Source organism: Peromyscus leucopus, chromosome 6 (assembly GCF_004664715.2).
Source record: "Peromyscus leucopus breed LL Stock chromosome 6, UCI_PerLeu_2.1, whole genome shotgun sequence".
In the NCBI taxonomy this organism is placed as follows: Eukaryota; Metazoa; Chordata; class Mammalia; order Rodentia; family Cricetidae; genus Peromyscus; species Peromyscus leucopus.
In genome coordinates, this window is record NC_051068.1 from 66,356,930 (window position 1) to 66,371,405 (window position 14,476).

General features: G+C 50.5%; 1 protein-coding gene across 1 annotated transcript in view; it reads left to right on the top strand.

The window, feature by feature from the left end:
* Iqgap3 (IQ motif containing GTPase activating protein 3) overlaps window positions 1-14,476 on the top strand; it is a 42,777-nt gene that overhangs the window by 2,909 nt on the left and 25,392 nt on the right. The window contains 11 exon segments of the mRNA XM_028857666.2: window positions 83-170; window positions 4,441-4,597; window positions 5,175-5,252; window positions 6,727-6,803; window positions 7,771-7,838; window positions 7,934-8,047; window positions 8,262-8,440; window positions 8,840-8,918; window positions 9,600-9,763; window positions 10,558-10,645; window positions 13,155-13,318. Of these exon segments, the coding sequence (XP_028713499.1) occupies window positions 83-170; window positions 4,441-4,597; window positions 5,175-5,252; window positions 6,727-6,803; window positions 7,771-7,838; window positions 7,934-8,047; window positions 8,262-8,440; window positions 8,840-8,918; window positions 9,600-9,763; window positions 10,558-10,645; window positions 13,155-13,318 (1,256 nt within the window).

The window sequence follows — 14,476 nt, forward strand, 5'->3', positions numbered from 1 at the left end:
AGAAAGTTGTGAGCTGCCCGGTGTGGGTGCTGAGATCCCTAGCTGGGGCTACATTCCTTGACTGTGTCCCCTCACACTTTAGATGAACGCCTCACGGCCGAGGAGATGGACGAGCAGAGGCGACAGAATGTTGCCTATCAGTACCTGTGCCGGCTGGAAGAAGCCAAGCGGTAAGCAGGGTCCGGAAAGATGGACTCCTTTTGGTCCCCCTTTCCTACCTCTCCTATTCAGGCACCGGTCTCCAAAGCAAATGCAAACAGACAAGGGGCCGTTCTGTGGGGAAGGGCACGTTAAAACATTTGTCATGCCAGGCATGATGGTGCACACCTTAATCTCAGTGCTTAGAGGGTAAGAGAATAAAAAGTTCATGGCCAGCGGCAAGGGGGATGCCTCAGTTGGCAAATGCTGCTGTGCAAGCATGAAGACTGAATTCAGACCCGCAGTACACATAAAAAGTACCTGTAATCCCAGGGCTGGGGAGGCAGAGGCAGGCAGATCTACAGCGTTCATTGGCTGGCCAGCCCAACCAATTAGTGAGCTCTAGGTTCAAATGAGAGAAATGAGAAACCCTACCTCAAAAAACAGGATGGGAAGCAATCATGGAAGTTGCCTTATATCAACCTCTGGCCTCTGCATGAATATGTACACACTTGCAGGTGTATACCCATGTGAACAGGCACCCCCACTCCCACCCCATACACATACACAGAGTTCAAAGTCTGCCTCTACTACATGGCAAGCCTGAGGCCAGTCTGGACTTCATGAGACCCTGTCTCAAAACAAGACAGAAAAGAAAAATAGCATTTTCTGTTTTTTTTTTAAGGCATTCTTCCCCCATATCCTTCATCTATAGCTCTGTAGTCTTTGGGTACCTCTTTACCTACCACACTGTCATAATGCCCAACTAAATTACCTGTGAATGCCCGGGAAATCAGGAACCAGGCCATTATCCAGCTTCATTCATTGTCTAAAAAGAAAAATCTGTCTTTCTATAATAAAGTACCATGTACAATGACAACGTATAGTGGAGTTTTTAAATTAAAAAGAAGTAAATCTGTCTAATTAAAAAGAAGAGTCTAGCCAGGCAATGGTGGCACACCCATTTAATCCCAGCACTTGGGAAGCAGAGGCAGGAGAATCTCTGAGTTCGAGGCCAGCCTGGGCTACAGAGTGAGATCCGGGACAGCCAGGGCTACACAGAGAAACCCAGTCTCGAAACCCACCCCCACCTGTATTAGAAGTTTCTCCAGTCCTACCCGGTCCTGGGTCCTGTGTTTCTCTGGTCTTGCCCTGCCCCCGCCTGCACCACAGTTCTGAAGCCATTTATAAAACAATCATTCAGAGGCTTGATATTAATTGGGAATTATATGGCCTATGACTCAGGCTTCTTACTAGTTAGTTCTTATAATTTAACTGAACCCATAACTTTTTTTTTTTTTTTTTTTTTTTTTTTTTTTTTTTGGTTTTTCAAGACAGGGTTTCTCTGTGTAGCTTTGTGCCTTTCCTGGAACTCACTTGGTAGCCCAGGCTGGCCTCGAACTCACAGAGATCCTCCTGGCTCTGCCTCCCGAGTGCTGGGATTAAAGGCTTGTGCCACCACCGCCCGGCCAACCCATAACTCTTAATCTCTATATGGCCACGTGTTCCATGGCTTTACCTGAATCCAGTTCCATGTTGCTCCTCCGGCAGCTGGCTCGCCTCTCCCACTCTGCCTTTCTCCTCTCACTCTCTCCCTTGGATTTTCTTGTATGGGAGCAATACATATTCACAGCATCCAGAAAGACATCCCATAGCACCCAACCCCCACAAAAGAAGAAGAATCTAGAAGTTTGCACATGACACTTGCCTCTTAGGCCTTCTTTAGCCAGGAGCACCTCTCCCTTTTTCGTTTATGTCCCTGACCTTTTTAGGAAACTGGACCACTGACACTCTGGCTTCATTAGCTTCCTACGTCATTCAGCCCGTGCCCCCAAGCCCTGTATTTCCTGTGATGGATGTTGACTCTTAAAGGCTTGATTAGTGTCAGGGTCAGTGGAGGACTTCTTGGTGGTAGCATGTGCTTCACCTCACACCTCACAGGAGGAATATGGCATCTCCTTATGCTGCCTATAAAGCTGCCTCTAGCAATTCTAGGTCTGATGTGAGAGTTTGTGTGATGGTGGTCTCTATCTCATAAATCTCCCCATTAGCTTTTACCATGTGACTTCTTGTTGTCCCTCATTGGAACCCGTTATTGAGAATGCAAGATGCCTGCTTGGCCAGGCGGTGCCTGCTTGGCCGGGCGTGGTGGCGCACGCCTTTAATCCCAGCACTCGGGAGGCAGAGGCAGGCGGATCTCTGTGAGTTCGAGGCCAGCCTGGGCTACAGAGTGAGTTCCAGGAAAGGCACAAAGCTACACAGAGAAACCCTGTCTCGAAAAACAAAAAAAAAAAAAAAAAAAAGATGCCTGCTTGGTTTTTTGTTTGTTTTGTTTCCCCCAGTGCTTGAGATAGAATCCAGGGCTTTATGCAAAACAAAATGACTATTTTCCAACGCTATCATGTCTTCTTCATTAATTAGCTAAAATTTTTTTCTTGAGCAATGACTTCCCTGGCTGGGTTGATAGGTAAGTGGGTAAGAACACTTGCTGTGAAGACACGAGGAACCAGCATGTAAAAAGTCAGACCTAGCTATGCGCGCCTTAGCCTCAGAAATGAGGAATTGGAGGTGGGTGGATCCCAGGAGCTCACTGGCCTGGCCGCTTAGTCGAAAGAGTCAGCTTCAGGTTCAGTGAGAGACCCTGGCTCCAGGCAATAGGGCAGAGAGCAATAAAGGAAGACACCCAGTTTCCTCCTGGCCTCTGCATATGTAGAGATTTGCATTATGCATCCCTGCACTCACTTAAATACCACACAGAGCACACATGCAGCTTTATTCTTTCATCTTCTGAGGGCTATTTGGTTACCTTATGATTCATTCTACCAAGGAAGGGCATGACAAATGCAGTGTGTGCGTGTGGTGTGTGTGTGTGTGTGTTTGTGGTTTGGTGTATGTATGTGAGGTGTGTATAGACATCAGAAGAGGATGTCAAATGTCCTGGTGTGTCTGTCTCCACTTTATTTCCTGAGACAAGGTCTCTCACTAAACCTAGGCTACTGGCCAGCATACCCCAGCCACCTTTTGGGGTTTTATGAGCTCAGGCCTGTGTGGCAAACACTCAGACCTACTGAGTCATTTCCCCAGTCCCTTTTTCTTTCCTTTAAAAATGTTTTAAATTTATTATTATTTTATTATTATTATTATTATTATGATTATTATTTTGGGTGTTTATTGGTTTGTTTGTTTTGAGACAGGGTTTCTCTCTGGCTGTCCTGGAACTTGCTTTGTAGATCAGGCTGGCCTTGAACTCACAGAGATTCTCCTGCCCCTGCCTTTCAAGTGCTGGGATTAAAGGCGTGTGACACCACCGCCCTTTTTTTTTTTTTTTTTTTTTTTTTTTTTTTTTTCCCTGTGGCTGAGCAAGTTCCAGAACAGCCAGGGCTACACAGAGAAACCCTGTCTTGAAAAACCAACCAACCAGGCTGGAGAGATGGCTTAGCGGTTAAGAGCACTGACTGTTCTTCCAGAGGTCCTGAGTTCAATTCCCAGCAACCACATGGTGTCTCACAACCATCTGTAATGAGATCTGGTGCCCTCTTCTGGCGTGCAGACAGAACACTGTATACATAATAAATAAATAAATCTTTAAAAAGATTTAAAAGAGAAAAAGAAAAACCAACCAACCAAATAAATAAATCGGGTGTCCAGCAGTGATAGTGTGAAGCAAGGTATACTTGGCTCTCTTTGGAAACATATCTGTAGTCCTCAATATCTGGAGCTTCTACCCAAGGAGTCAAAGTGTGCTCAGAATCGCCAGCTCACTGATTCCGGCAGCTGCCCACTGAAGCCGGCAGAACCAGTGATATCGGCCTCATTTTTGCAGAATGCAATTGAGTTTCAGAGTCGAAGTGAGGGAGATGGTTTGGAAAGTCTGATTCCTAGAGGTCTGGCCTTTCTGTCCCGTGTGCTGTTCGATCAACCCACAGGGCCCCTAGTGCCCCCCTATTATCCTCAGAACTGAACTGTGAACTGTGGAGATCATTGCATCAGACACGGGCTTTCTGCACCTAAGTTTGCCGAACCATGCCGAATGAGAGGTGGCAGATTCCTTTTGGGTTGAGGCTACACCTCCTTGAAGACAGGCAGGTGTGGGAGCCGCTCAGGGAGACTTTCCAGGATGAATGAGGCCAAGGTTGGCTAGTTTAGGCATCTGTAGCAGCTTGGGGAGTGCGGAACAGCGAAGCAACAGGGAGAGAAGGGAATTTGGGGTAGGAAAGGAAGGCTGCATCCGGGCTCTTGAGGGATGGGCGGGTCCTACAAGTGTGGCCTGCCGGTGGGTAAGAACTGCTCTCCTGCTCACAGCTGGATGGAGGTGTGCTTGAAGGAGGAGCTTCCTGCCCCGGTGGAGCTGGAGGAGAGCCTCCGGAATGGAGTGCTGCTGGCCAAGCTGGGCCACTGTTTTGCACCCTCTGTGGTCCCCCTGAAGAAGATCTATGACATGGAACAGCTGCGGTACCAGGTGGGCACAGTGGGGTTAATCCGTCTGCCCCTTTCCCTCCCAAGACGCTCCTTGTCACAGCTGTGAGGGTGTAGTGACCCTGTAACTTGAGAGTCCACACATGACCACTTTTGAGGCTGAAAAGAAGTACAAGGAATGGTACTAGGGCAGTAGGTGTTCGCCAGTGCCACTCTGCCGGGTGGGTCCTCTGCTGGCCGCGGGAGGTACTGCTGCATGGGCCTTAACATGCCCCGAGGTGCAAATGGTGCACACTCCAAGGCTCATGGGCTTTGCCACCCTGAAGGGCCTTTCTGGGCACGTGTCCCTTTTCTGCATTCTAGTCAGCCCAAGCCTCCTGTCCTATGCCAGCTTGGAAGCCTTACTGCACGACCCTCCCCTACGCCAGCCTTCCCATTGTCCAGCTGGCTCACCCATTCCTGGTGGTCTCCGCTGTTTTTCTGTTCCGTGGGGCGGGGATCCACAGGGTGGGGTTCTTTGGCTCTGTCTACTCTACCCCCATGAATCTTTAAGCTGGCATCTGGGTTCCACCCGTAGGGCACCCTGAGAACTGTAGAAACATTCTCTTTTCTCTCTTCAGGCAACGGGCTTGCATTTCCGGCACACAGACAACATCAACTTTTGGCTTTCTGCGGTGGCGCACATCGGCCTGCCTTCGGTAAAACGGGGTGCCAAGATGATTATCTAAGGGCCCCGTTCCTTGGGGCTCTGTGCCCTTGAACCAGGCTGCTCGGGCTCCGCCTTCACCTCCGTGGATCCTGGGCTGAGGGTATCAGCACTGTCCTGTAGTGGAGCGCCTGTGTAGTGTGGGTGGGTGCGGCTCATGTCAGCCAGGCACCAGAATTTCAGAGAGAAGCAAGAACCTGCCCCATCCCCAGGTGTGGGACTTCCGACTGGAGCCTTAGGTCCGAGACACTCTGTATTCATGTTACTCGTCCTTCCCCTCTGTGAACCCCAGCCTGTTTCTCATCTGTAAAGTAAGTGTGATACTTCCCACCTATGATGTTGGTAGGAGAATTGCAGGGCCTATATAAATTCCCCTTGTAAAGCACTAAACCAACTAAGGCTAGGCAGTATTCTGCAGTGTGGGGGTCCTTCTCTGTGTTCCTTCCCTGTAGACGGTAACTATAAAAATGAGGTGAGCTGGGTGGTGGTGGCGCACACCTTTAATCCCAGCACTCGGGAGGCAGAGGCAGGCGAATCTCTGAGTTTGAGGACAGCCTGGTCTACAGAGTGAGTTCCAGGACAGCCAAGGCTACACAGAGAAACTGTCTTGAAAACAAACAAACAAACAAAAACCAAAAACAAAAAGATGAGGTTTGTTGGCTCATCGGGTCAAGGAGCTTGCCCCTATACCTGACAATCTGAGTTTGATCCCCAGTTGCCACATGGTGGAAGAAGAGAATCAGCTCCTGCAGGTTGTCCTTACACACATACATACACACACACACACACACACACACACACACACACACCGCGCATGCTTGCATGCATGTACGTGGAAATAGTAGCCAGGACATTTTGGTGGGTGTAGTGATGCAAATCTATAATTGTGATTGAGGCCAGCTGCATTATCTAGTAAGATCCAGGACAGGCTCCAAAGCTACACAGAGAAACCCTGTCTCGAAAAACCAAAAAAAAAAAAAAAAAAAAAGAAGAAGAAGAAGCTGAATGTATCGTAGGATGTGCTGAGTTTAGGTTTCACTTCTTAAAGGGGCTTCTACAGATCAGAGGCCTCTGCCTTGGCAATCCATGCCTCGCTGGGCCTTCCCTGGGAGCATGGTCAACTCCCCAGCACATCATGTATGTGATGGAAATCTCAGGTCAAGGACCGGGTTCACGGAGACCGAGCGCCTGGGGCCTGTGTTTCCTGGAGGCTATGGCCTGCATCCTCTAGCCCTGAGGTCAGCTAACCCTAGACACTGACTATGTGAGTGGCTCGGTAAGCCTTTTCCACACTGGACTGAATGGGGATGGTTATAGAAACTGACTGAGAAGCCTGGGCTGTGGTGCTCACTGTTCTGGTTAGAGAGAGAGAGGTGCATTGCTCAGCCCAAACCTGTCCCGCACCAGCTTGGAAGCCTTACTGCACTACCTTCCTCTGTACCTGAACTGTCTGGTTTCTCCTCTAGATCTTCCTCCCAGAGACCACGGACATCTACGACAAGAAGAATATGCCTCGGGTGATCTATTGCATTCATGCTCTCAGGTGAGACACACACACACACACACACACACACACACACACCCTGACTTTAGTCAGCCAGGTTCCTCTAGGTCACTGGTTCTCAATCTTCCTAATGCTGCGGCTCTTTAATACAGTTCCTCATGCTGTGGTGACCCCCAAACATCATATTATTTTGTTGCTATTTCATAACTGTAATTTTGCTACTGTTATGAATTATAAATATCTGTGTTTTCTGATCATCTTAGGTGACCCAGGGAGAAGGTCATTCAACCCCTAAAGGGGTCGCAACACACAGGTTGCGAACCACTGCTCTAGGCAGATCAATAGATGGATCAATCAATAGCAATAAATATAATAGAAAGGAGGGAGGATAGCCAAAAGGGCAGTTTTGGGGAGGGTGAGAGTTTAGATCTGCATGGGTGTTTACATTCATATGTATGTGGGCACCTTCATGTGTGAGCCTTGGAAATGAAGGACCAGCAGGATCAAGTCCTTAGTTTGTGACTGGGACATGAATGAATCAGAACCAGGACCCATCAAGAGCATCACATGCAAGCCACATATTACAAGCAGGGAAGGCCACTGGGTTCTACTCACAGGCAGGTATACCAGTTGGCTGAATCATAGAATGGGACCGTCCAGTGCCTGTGTCCACTGTATCATCTCTTTATGCCTCTCCTTCCCATGCCCTACTTTGCCTCCATCCCTGGCTTCAGCAGCTTTGTTTGCTGTATCTTCCTCTTGTCCACCTGTGACATTCCACTGCAGTGTGTCCTCTATAGAGCCATCCCAGTGACAGAGGCTCCTTGTGGAAATAAGTTTCCGTTCTGTAGCTCTTTCTTGTCTTGGCTGGTTATCCCTGTAGGCCAGAGTGACTCGGGGCCAAGTGCTAAGTGCTCTTCACCTCTCGGCCTCCATTGCAATTTTACATACCTATTGTGGACAATTTTACATCCCAGTGTGTCCTTATGCCTTCCGTTCTTCCCAGTCTCTTCCTCTTCCGGCTGGGATTGGCCCCTCAGATCCATGACCTGTACGGGAAGGTGAAATTCACAGGTAAGAAGCCAGCTCCTTCCTCTGGTCCATAGCCTGACTAAGCAGGGGCACGGGGATTCTGAGCCTAATGAAGAACCCCTCTGGTACCATTGCAGCTGAGGAACTCAGCAACATCGCTTCTGAACTGGCCAAATATGGCCTCCAGTTACCAGCCTTCAGCAAGATCGGGGGCATCCTAGCCAATGAGTTTTCAGCCGATGAGGCTGCAGGTAGGGCTTTGCCCTAGAGTAGGACATGGGAGCATGGGGTGGGGTGGGGGTGTCCTCATGGGATGAGGACGACAGCGACCTCGTAGCCCTTGGCTGGGCTTTGGCATCTCCTCTATCCACAGGCAGAAGGGTCAGGCACCCTGGTGCTACAGCTAGCCATGCTCTGGTCTGGGTCCTTTCTGGCTTCTTGACCTTCTTCTCCCGCCCCTCCAAGTCCACGCAGCTGTTCTTGCCATCAACGATGCCGTGGAGCGAGGGGTGGTGGAGGACACTCTGACTGCCTTGAAGAATCCTAATGCTCTTCTGGGGAATCTTCGGGAACCTCTGGCAGCTGTCTACCAAGAGCTGCTGGCCCTAGCCAAGATGGAGAAGGCTGCCAATGCCAGGAACCACGTAAGGAGAAGCCTTGGGATACAGGGGGAATAAGTTGAGAGGCCTGGGGAGTCTTAAGTAGAGTGAGGACTCAGTTTGTCCTGCCTCGAGTTCCAAAGATATGCCCGTGACTTAGAGAAGTAGGGGAGGAGCCTGGAGTGATGTCTGTCGCGCAAGAAGGCTGGAGAAGAGTCTGGATGGCTGAATTGGCTCTGGAATGAAGCACGAGATGAGCCTAGCCTGGGGAGTCCACAGGCTGATTGGCTTAACTGTTGGTGCCAGGGCTTAGCCCCCAGGTTCTCCTCAGAGTCCTAGGCAGACTGGTCTTTGGCCTGGCTATTGGTCTGCAGAAGTGAGTGTGGCAAGGATAGGGAGGAAGATTTCGCAGTGTCTCCAAGTCTCTCCATCTTGCTTTTGCAGGATGATGGTCAAGAACAGGACATCTATGAGTCCTGCCTCACCCAGGCAGAGATCCAGGGCCACATCAACCTTGCCAATGGTAAGAGATGACTGGGAGAGCCCGGGAAGCTGGGAGATGGCTGCTTTAATAAGCCCCATGACCTTATGTGAGCTAGATCCTGCCCTAGGGAAAACTCACAGGCCAGGGATTCTATGCCCTGCTCTCTGGCCACAGCAAAGAGGTTCATACCAGGGAGCTCCTATGGGAATGGAAAATTATTAAGACAGAGGCAAATGGACAGGCCTTTCAGCTCCCAGTGCTGGGGGTGGATGTTTGGATTAGGGTCCCTCAAGAAGGAAGTGTAGCTGGGAGTAATACCACACACCTGTGATCCCAGCTGTCTAAGGCAGGAAGATTAAGAGTTCAAAGACTCACAGAGCCATGTTGTGAGACTTTCTCAAAAGAAAAGGAAGCAGGAAGAATAGAAGGAAGTATGGGGATAGATGGAATAGGGAAGGTGGTGGACAGAGCAGCAACCTGAAGGCTCACAATGAGAGTCCGTTTGCCTGTTAGGATCAGGGTGTGCTCAGGGTCTGGAACAGTGAGATGGGAAGGCTATGAAGACCAAGAGGAAGATGTAGGCTGGACCACAGGAGCTCACTGTGTCAGCTGTCAAGGATAGAGGCAACTTTTGGGAGGCAAGAAGAAGGCAAATTCCCAGGATTGGCTGGGGATGGTACGAGGTAGCTTTCACACACTTGGAGTTTTGCTGTTTTTCAGTCCAGGGGGCTCTAGAAGTTGTTGATGATGCTCTGGAGAGACAAAGCCCCGGGGCCTTGCTTGAGGCCCTTCAAGATCCTGTCCTGGCCCTGCAAGGGGTGAGAAGAGATTTGGCTGACTGGTACCTGGAACAGCTGAGTTTGGACAGAGAGCAGAAGTCACAGGTCAGGCTCTGACTAGCACCTGTCTGCCGTAGGGTAGGAAATGCCTTTTATGTGCATATCATCACTGACTCCATGTTTAAATGGCGGAATCATCTCCCAAAGCATAGTGGACCAGGCTGTCTGCTCTGCTTAGAGTCTCAGAATGGGAGGGAAGGACCAGGCCAGTCCATTAGGTAACAATATGCTTCTCATTGCTGAATCGGGGTCTTGATTTATCAACTTTATTTTCAATGCTTTGACCCCCTCCTCCCACATTTTTCACGCATAGATGTCTGTGGAATAAGTGTTTGTCTCTATGTGTGTTCACACAGGGGAGGGCGAATGTGTGGGCATGTGTATAAGAGGTCCGACTTTGATGTCAAGAATCATCCGAAACCACTCCGCCTTATTCACTGAGGCAGGTTCTCTTAACTGAACCCAGAGTTCACCAATGTGGCTAGTCTCACTAGCCAGCTTGATCTGGGAATCCTGTCTCTACATCTAAGGCTGGAATTACAGGCAAGACTTGCATGGGTTCTGCAGATCCAATCTCCAGTCCTTATGCTTACATGGGAAGCACTTTAACCAGGGAGCCATCTCTAGCCCTTTATGCGCTGACTTTCTGTTTGATGTTATTTATACTCTAGTCTGTTGTTATTTTAGACATATGCTGGGTTTAACAAAAAAAAGAGAGAGATAGAAAGGTAGGCCAGGTCCTTCCACCTGCAGGGAGAGGCAGGACTGAGTCCTGGCAGCTCCTGATGCACGTCCATGGCCTGGGGACTCTCCTCTACTGCACCTCTGCCCTCTTGCAGGAGCTGGGTCTGGTGAGGCTTCTAGAAAAGGAGGAGGTCCAGGCTGGAGTGGCTGCAGCCAATGAGAAGGGCGAACAAGAGCAAGCCAGTAAGTCATCTCCAGGCGGGGGCGGGGGGTCTGCCGGCTCCTGGGAATGTATCTTGCTCCTTTACTGGCATATGTATTGGACAAGGCAAATGGCCGTCCAGTCCAGGCCTAACAAGGAACTTTACCCTTCACATTCTCTGCCCTCTGCTCCCCAGAGGGACGAATCAAAGGAAAGATAATGACATCCTGTTGCCACTCAGGACCAGGCTCCTTCTGAGAAGTTTGCCTGTAATTTTGTTGCTTCCTGTTTATATTTCTCTGGCTTCTGAAATGTGATTTCTCAGGTAAGGACAAAACACATTCTAATTCAGTGTCCTTTAAAAAAAAAACATTATATGAGCAGGCAGTGGTGGCGCATGCCTTTAATCCCAGCACTTGTGAGGCAGAGGCAGATTGATTCATCTCTGTGAGTTCGAGGCCAGCCTGGTCTATAGAGTGAGTTCCAGGACAGCTAAGGCTACACAGAGAAATCCTGTCTCGAAAAATCACAAAACAAAATATTATATGTAGGTCTGTTATGGCTCAGTGGTTAAGAATACTTGTTGCTCTTGCAGAGGACCCGGGTTCAGTTCTTAGTACCCACATGGTGGTTCACAATCATCTGTAACTCCAGTTCCAGGGGATCCAAACTGGATCTGCAGACATGAGACATATGTGGTACACACACATGCAGGCAGAACAATCCCTGCATGGACGATAAAAGAAACTTAAAACAAAACAAAAATGATATGCAACTGTAACTGTGTATTCAGGGTGTGGATGAAGGCAGAGTCCTGGGGCAGCAGCTACTGGGTCTGTAGTTTGGCCTCCACGTCAGGTTTGAAGTCACTCAGTCACCATTTACCTCTGAGCAACAGCCTTCAAATGTCAGTTCACAGCCTCCCCCGGACTGCTCCCGGCTGCTGCCTGCCCGCCCTGGGAGCCCACTTCATTTCTGATTGTTGTTGCCAGAGCGAGCTTGGTGCAGATCTCTTAGTAGAAAAGCTTCGGCTCTCCACTCTTGGTTTGTTTTTTGTCTTTTGAGATAGGATCTTACTGTGTAGCTCAAGCTGGCCCGGAGCACAATGTGATAGTTACTTAGCTTCCCAGGGGTAACCCTGAGTGATTCTGTCACGGATGTGCGCCACCACACCCAACTGGCTCTTCCTTCTGTTTTGAAGATTTCTTTACGCTGGGTGGTGGTGGCATACGCCTTTAATCCCAGCACTCAGGAGACAGAGACAGGTGGATTTCTATGAGTTCGAGGCCAGCCTGGTCTACAGAGCTGGGGCTATACAAACAAACAACAAAGATTTACTTATTTTGTTTTTTTTTTTTTTTTATATGTTTAAGTCCATGAGTGATTTGCCTACATGTATGTCTGCACCATATGCATGCATTGCCCATGGAGTCCAGAAGTGGAGGCCTGGGACTGGAATTATGGGTGACTGTGTGCCACTGTGTGGGTGCTAGGAACTGAACCGGCCCTCGCAAGAGCAGCGAGGGTTCTTAGTGGCCGAGCCATCTCTCCAGCCCTGGCTCTTTCATTCTTTATCTCACACTTTGGGTCCACCCCCTGGGCCTGGCAGGTGAGGCCTTCTGGGTGATCCCCCCCTTGCTTTCCAGCTCACATTTCACCCAGTGCAGCTAAGCCACACAGGCTGCTGTTCCTTGCTCCCTTCCCAGCCCCTGGCCTCCAGGCCTCCGAGTGACATTCCTCCCACATTTCACCTGTCAGAAGCGGGTGGAAACGTCTGCAGAGCCGTCTCCAGGGCTTCTCTGTAAAACTGTCTGCTTGCTCCCAGTCAGAAGCCCTGCCTCAGCACGGCCAGAGCTGGGGTGGGCCCACTTCCAGCGTGGCCTTATTCCTCCCCACACGATTCTGTGCTCCTCAGAGCGGGTGTCCATTTCTGCTGGCACTTGACTGGCCCCAGAGTTCGTCAACTCACCACACTTGGGTGCTGTGGCCCTTTAGCTTCGCTCTGGTGTAAATGGAGCTGGCTCTGTGTCTCTGCACTGTCACCAAGGCTTGGTCCCCAGGGCCCTTTGACTTACTTCATCTTAGTTATGCGCCATTACCACCTGTCAGTCTGCGCTCGCTGCCTTGGGAACTTCCTGCTGCGTTCTAACCTACGCGATTTCTGGGCCCAACACATTGCCTTTCACAGAGCACCTCCCCCCCCCGTTTTTCAGGATAGGATTTCACTGTGTAACCCTGGCTATCCTGAATCTCACTCTGTAGCCCAGGCTGGCCTCCAACTCACAGAGCTCTGCCTGCCTCTGCCTCTGCCTCCCGAGTGCTGGGATAAAGGCGTGCGCCACTGCCTGGCCAGAGCCTCTCTTTTAAAGTACCCCCTCCGCCTTTCCTCCGGAACACTTAGAAATGCATTTTGAATCCAGCAGAATGGCAGTCTAGAAGCGTTACAGAGCCACTTCCCTTAGAGATCCCAGCAGAGCCTGGTTAATAAGGAGAGCAAGAGATGACAGGAAGCACTCAGCCTGTGGGATTTCTTGCTGTCCTCCTCTGCAGTGCTCCAGGCGGTGTGGAGAATCAACAGAGCCATCCAGAGGGGGGTGGCCGCAGACACTGTGAAGGAGCTCATGTGCCCAGAAGCCCAGCTGCCCCAAGTGTACCCCTTTGCCTCTGCTGTGTACCAGCAGGAGCTGGCTGTGCTCCAGAAGCAGCAGCAGGGGGTAAGTTCTGGGGCCCCCAAGCAGCTCAGGGGGGTGGGGTGGGGGTGGCCAGACAGTAGGATGGGCAGGGCCGCTTCCTTAGGAGCATCACGGCGGCCAGTAGCGCCACACACACTTGGCGTGGGCCACACACACTTGGCGTGGGCGGCAGCCCTGCCAGGTAAGTGCTGGGTTTCCACTTCAGAGGTAAGAAGAGGGTCGCGGACGTTGAGTGCTTGCCTGCTCAGCTGACTGGCAGTGCTGTGGCTGAATCCAGAGCTGAATACACTGCAGGACATGCTTTAACCACGAGGCTGCCCCACCTCACTCCTGCCCACTCAGCTCCTTCTGATAGTGAGGCACGAGCCTTGCGTCGGGTCCACCCGAGGGAGGGGCCGGGCAGAGGTGGAGAGAAGAGCAGAAGATGTAGGTGGAAGAAGACTGGATACAGCAGTGACCAGGAAAATGGAGCAAGCAGTGCTGGGGGAAGTCTGGGAAGGCTTCCTGGAAGAGACTCCGTAGTGAATTCCCCCAACAGCAGGTGTTTACAGAACACAAGGGTATAGGACAGCACCACAGAGGTACGGGGTGAAGGCATCGTACTGAAGGTTGGCCTGAGAGGCCTGAGTTCAGATCTAGCTCTGCGGCTTCTTAGATAGGTGACACTGGCAGGTCATTACTTCCTCTGCTTCTCAGTTTCTTCATAAATGATACCAACCTCACGGGATTGGTTCAAGGACTCTGAGTTAGCCTATGTTCCTTAGAGAAGTAAGTTTCAGCCATCGTTATTGTTGTTTGCAGCTCTCCTTGTAGAATGCAGGAAGAATGCTCCAGAAAAAGGGAGCCGTCTAAGCAGATATTTGAAGGGAAGCCAGAAAGAAAGTGGGTTGGAAAATGGGGCCAGGGCCTCATGGTGTGCAGCACAGTGTGAGATGGGCCGCTTGGTCGCCGCTGCCCAGGGCCCTGTGCAGGTCTGTCTCTGCCTGACTGCCTGACTCTCTCTCTCTGGGTCCTTTTTGGCTTTTCGAGAGATAGGCTTTTCCATAGCTCATGCTGGCCTTGAACTTGTTGTGGAGCTGATTATTCTGCCTCTGCCTCCTGAGTACTGGAACCACAGGCGTTCATCCCCACAACTGGTTTCATGCAGTTCTTGATATGACATGGGACCAGAAGGCTGTT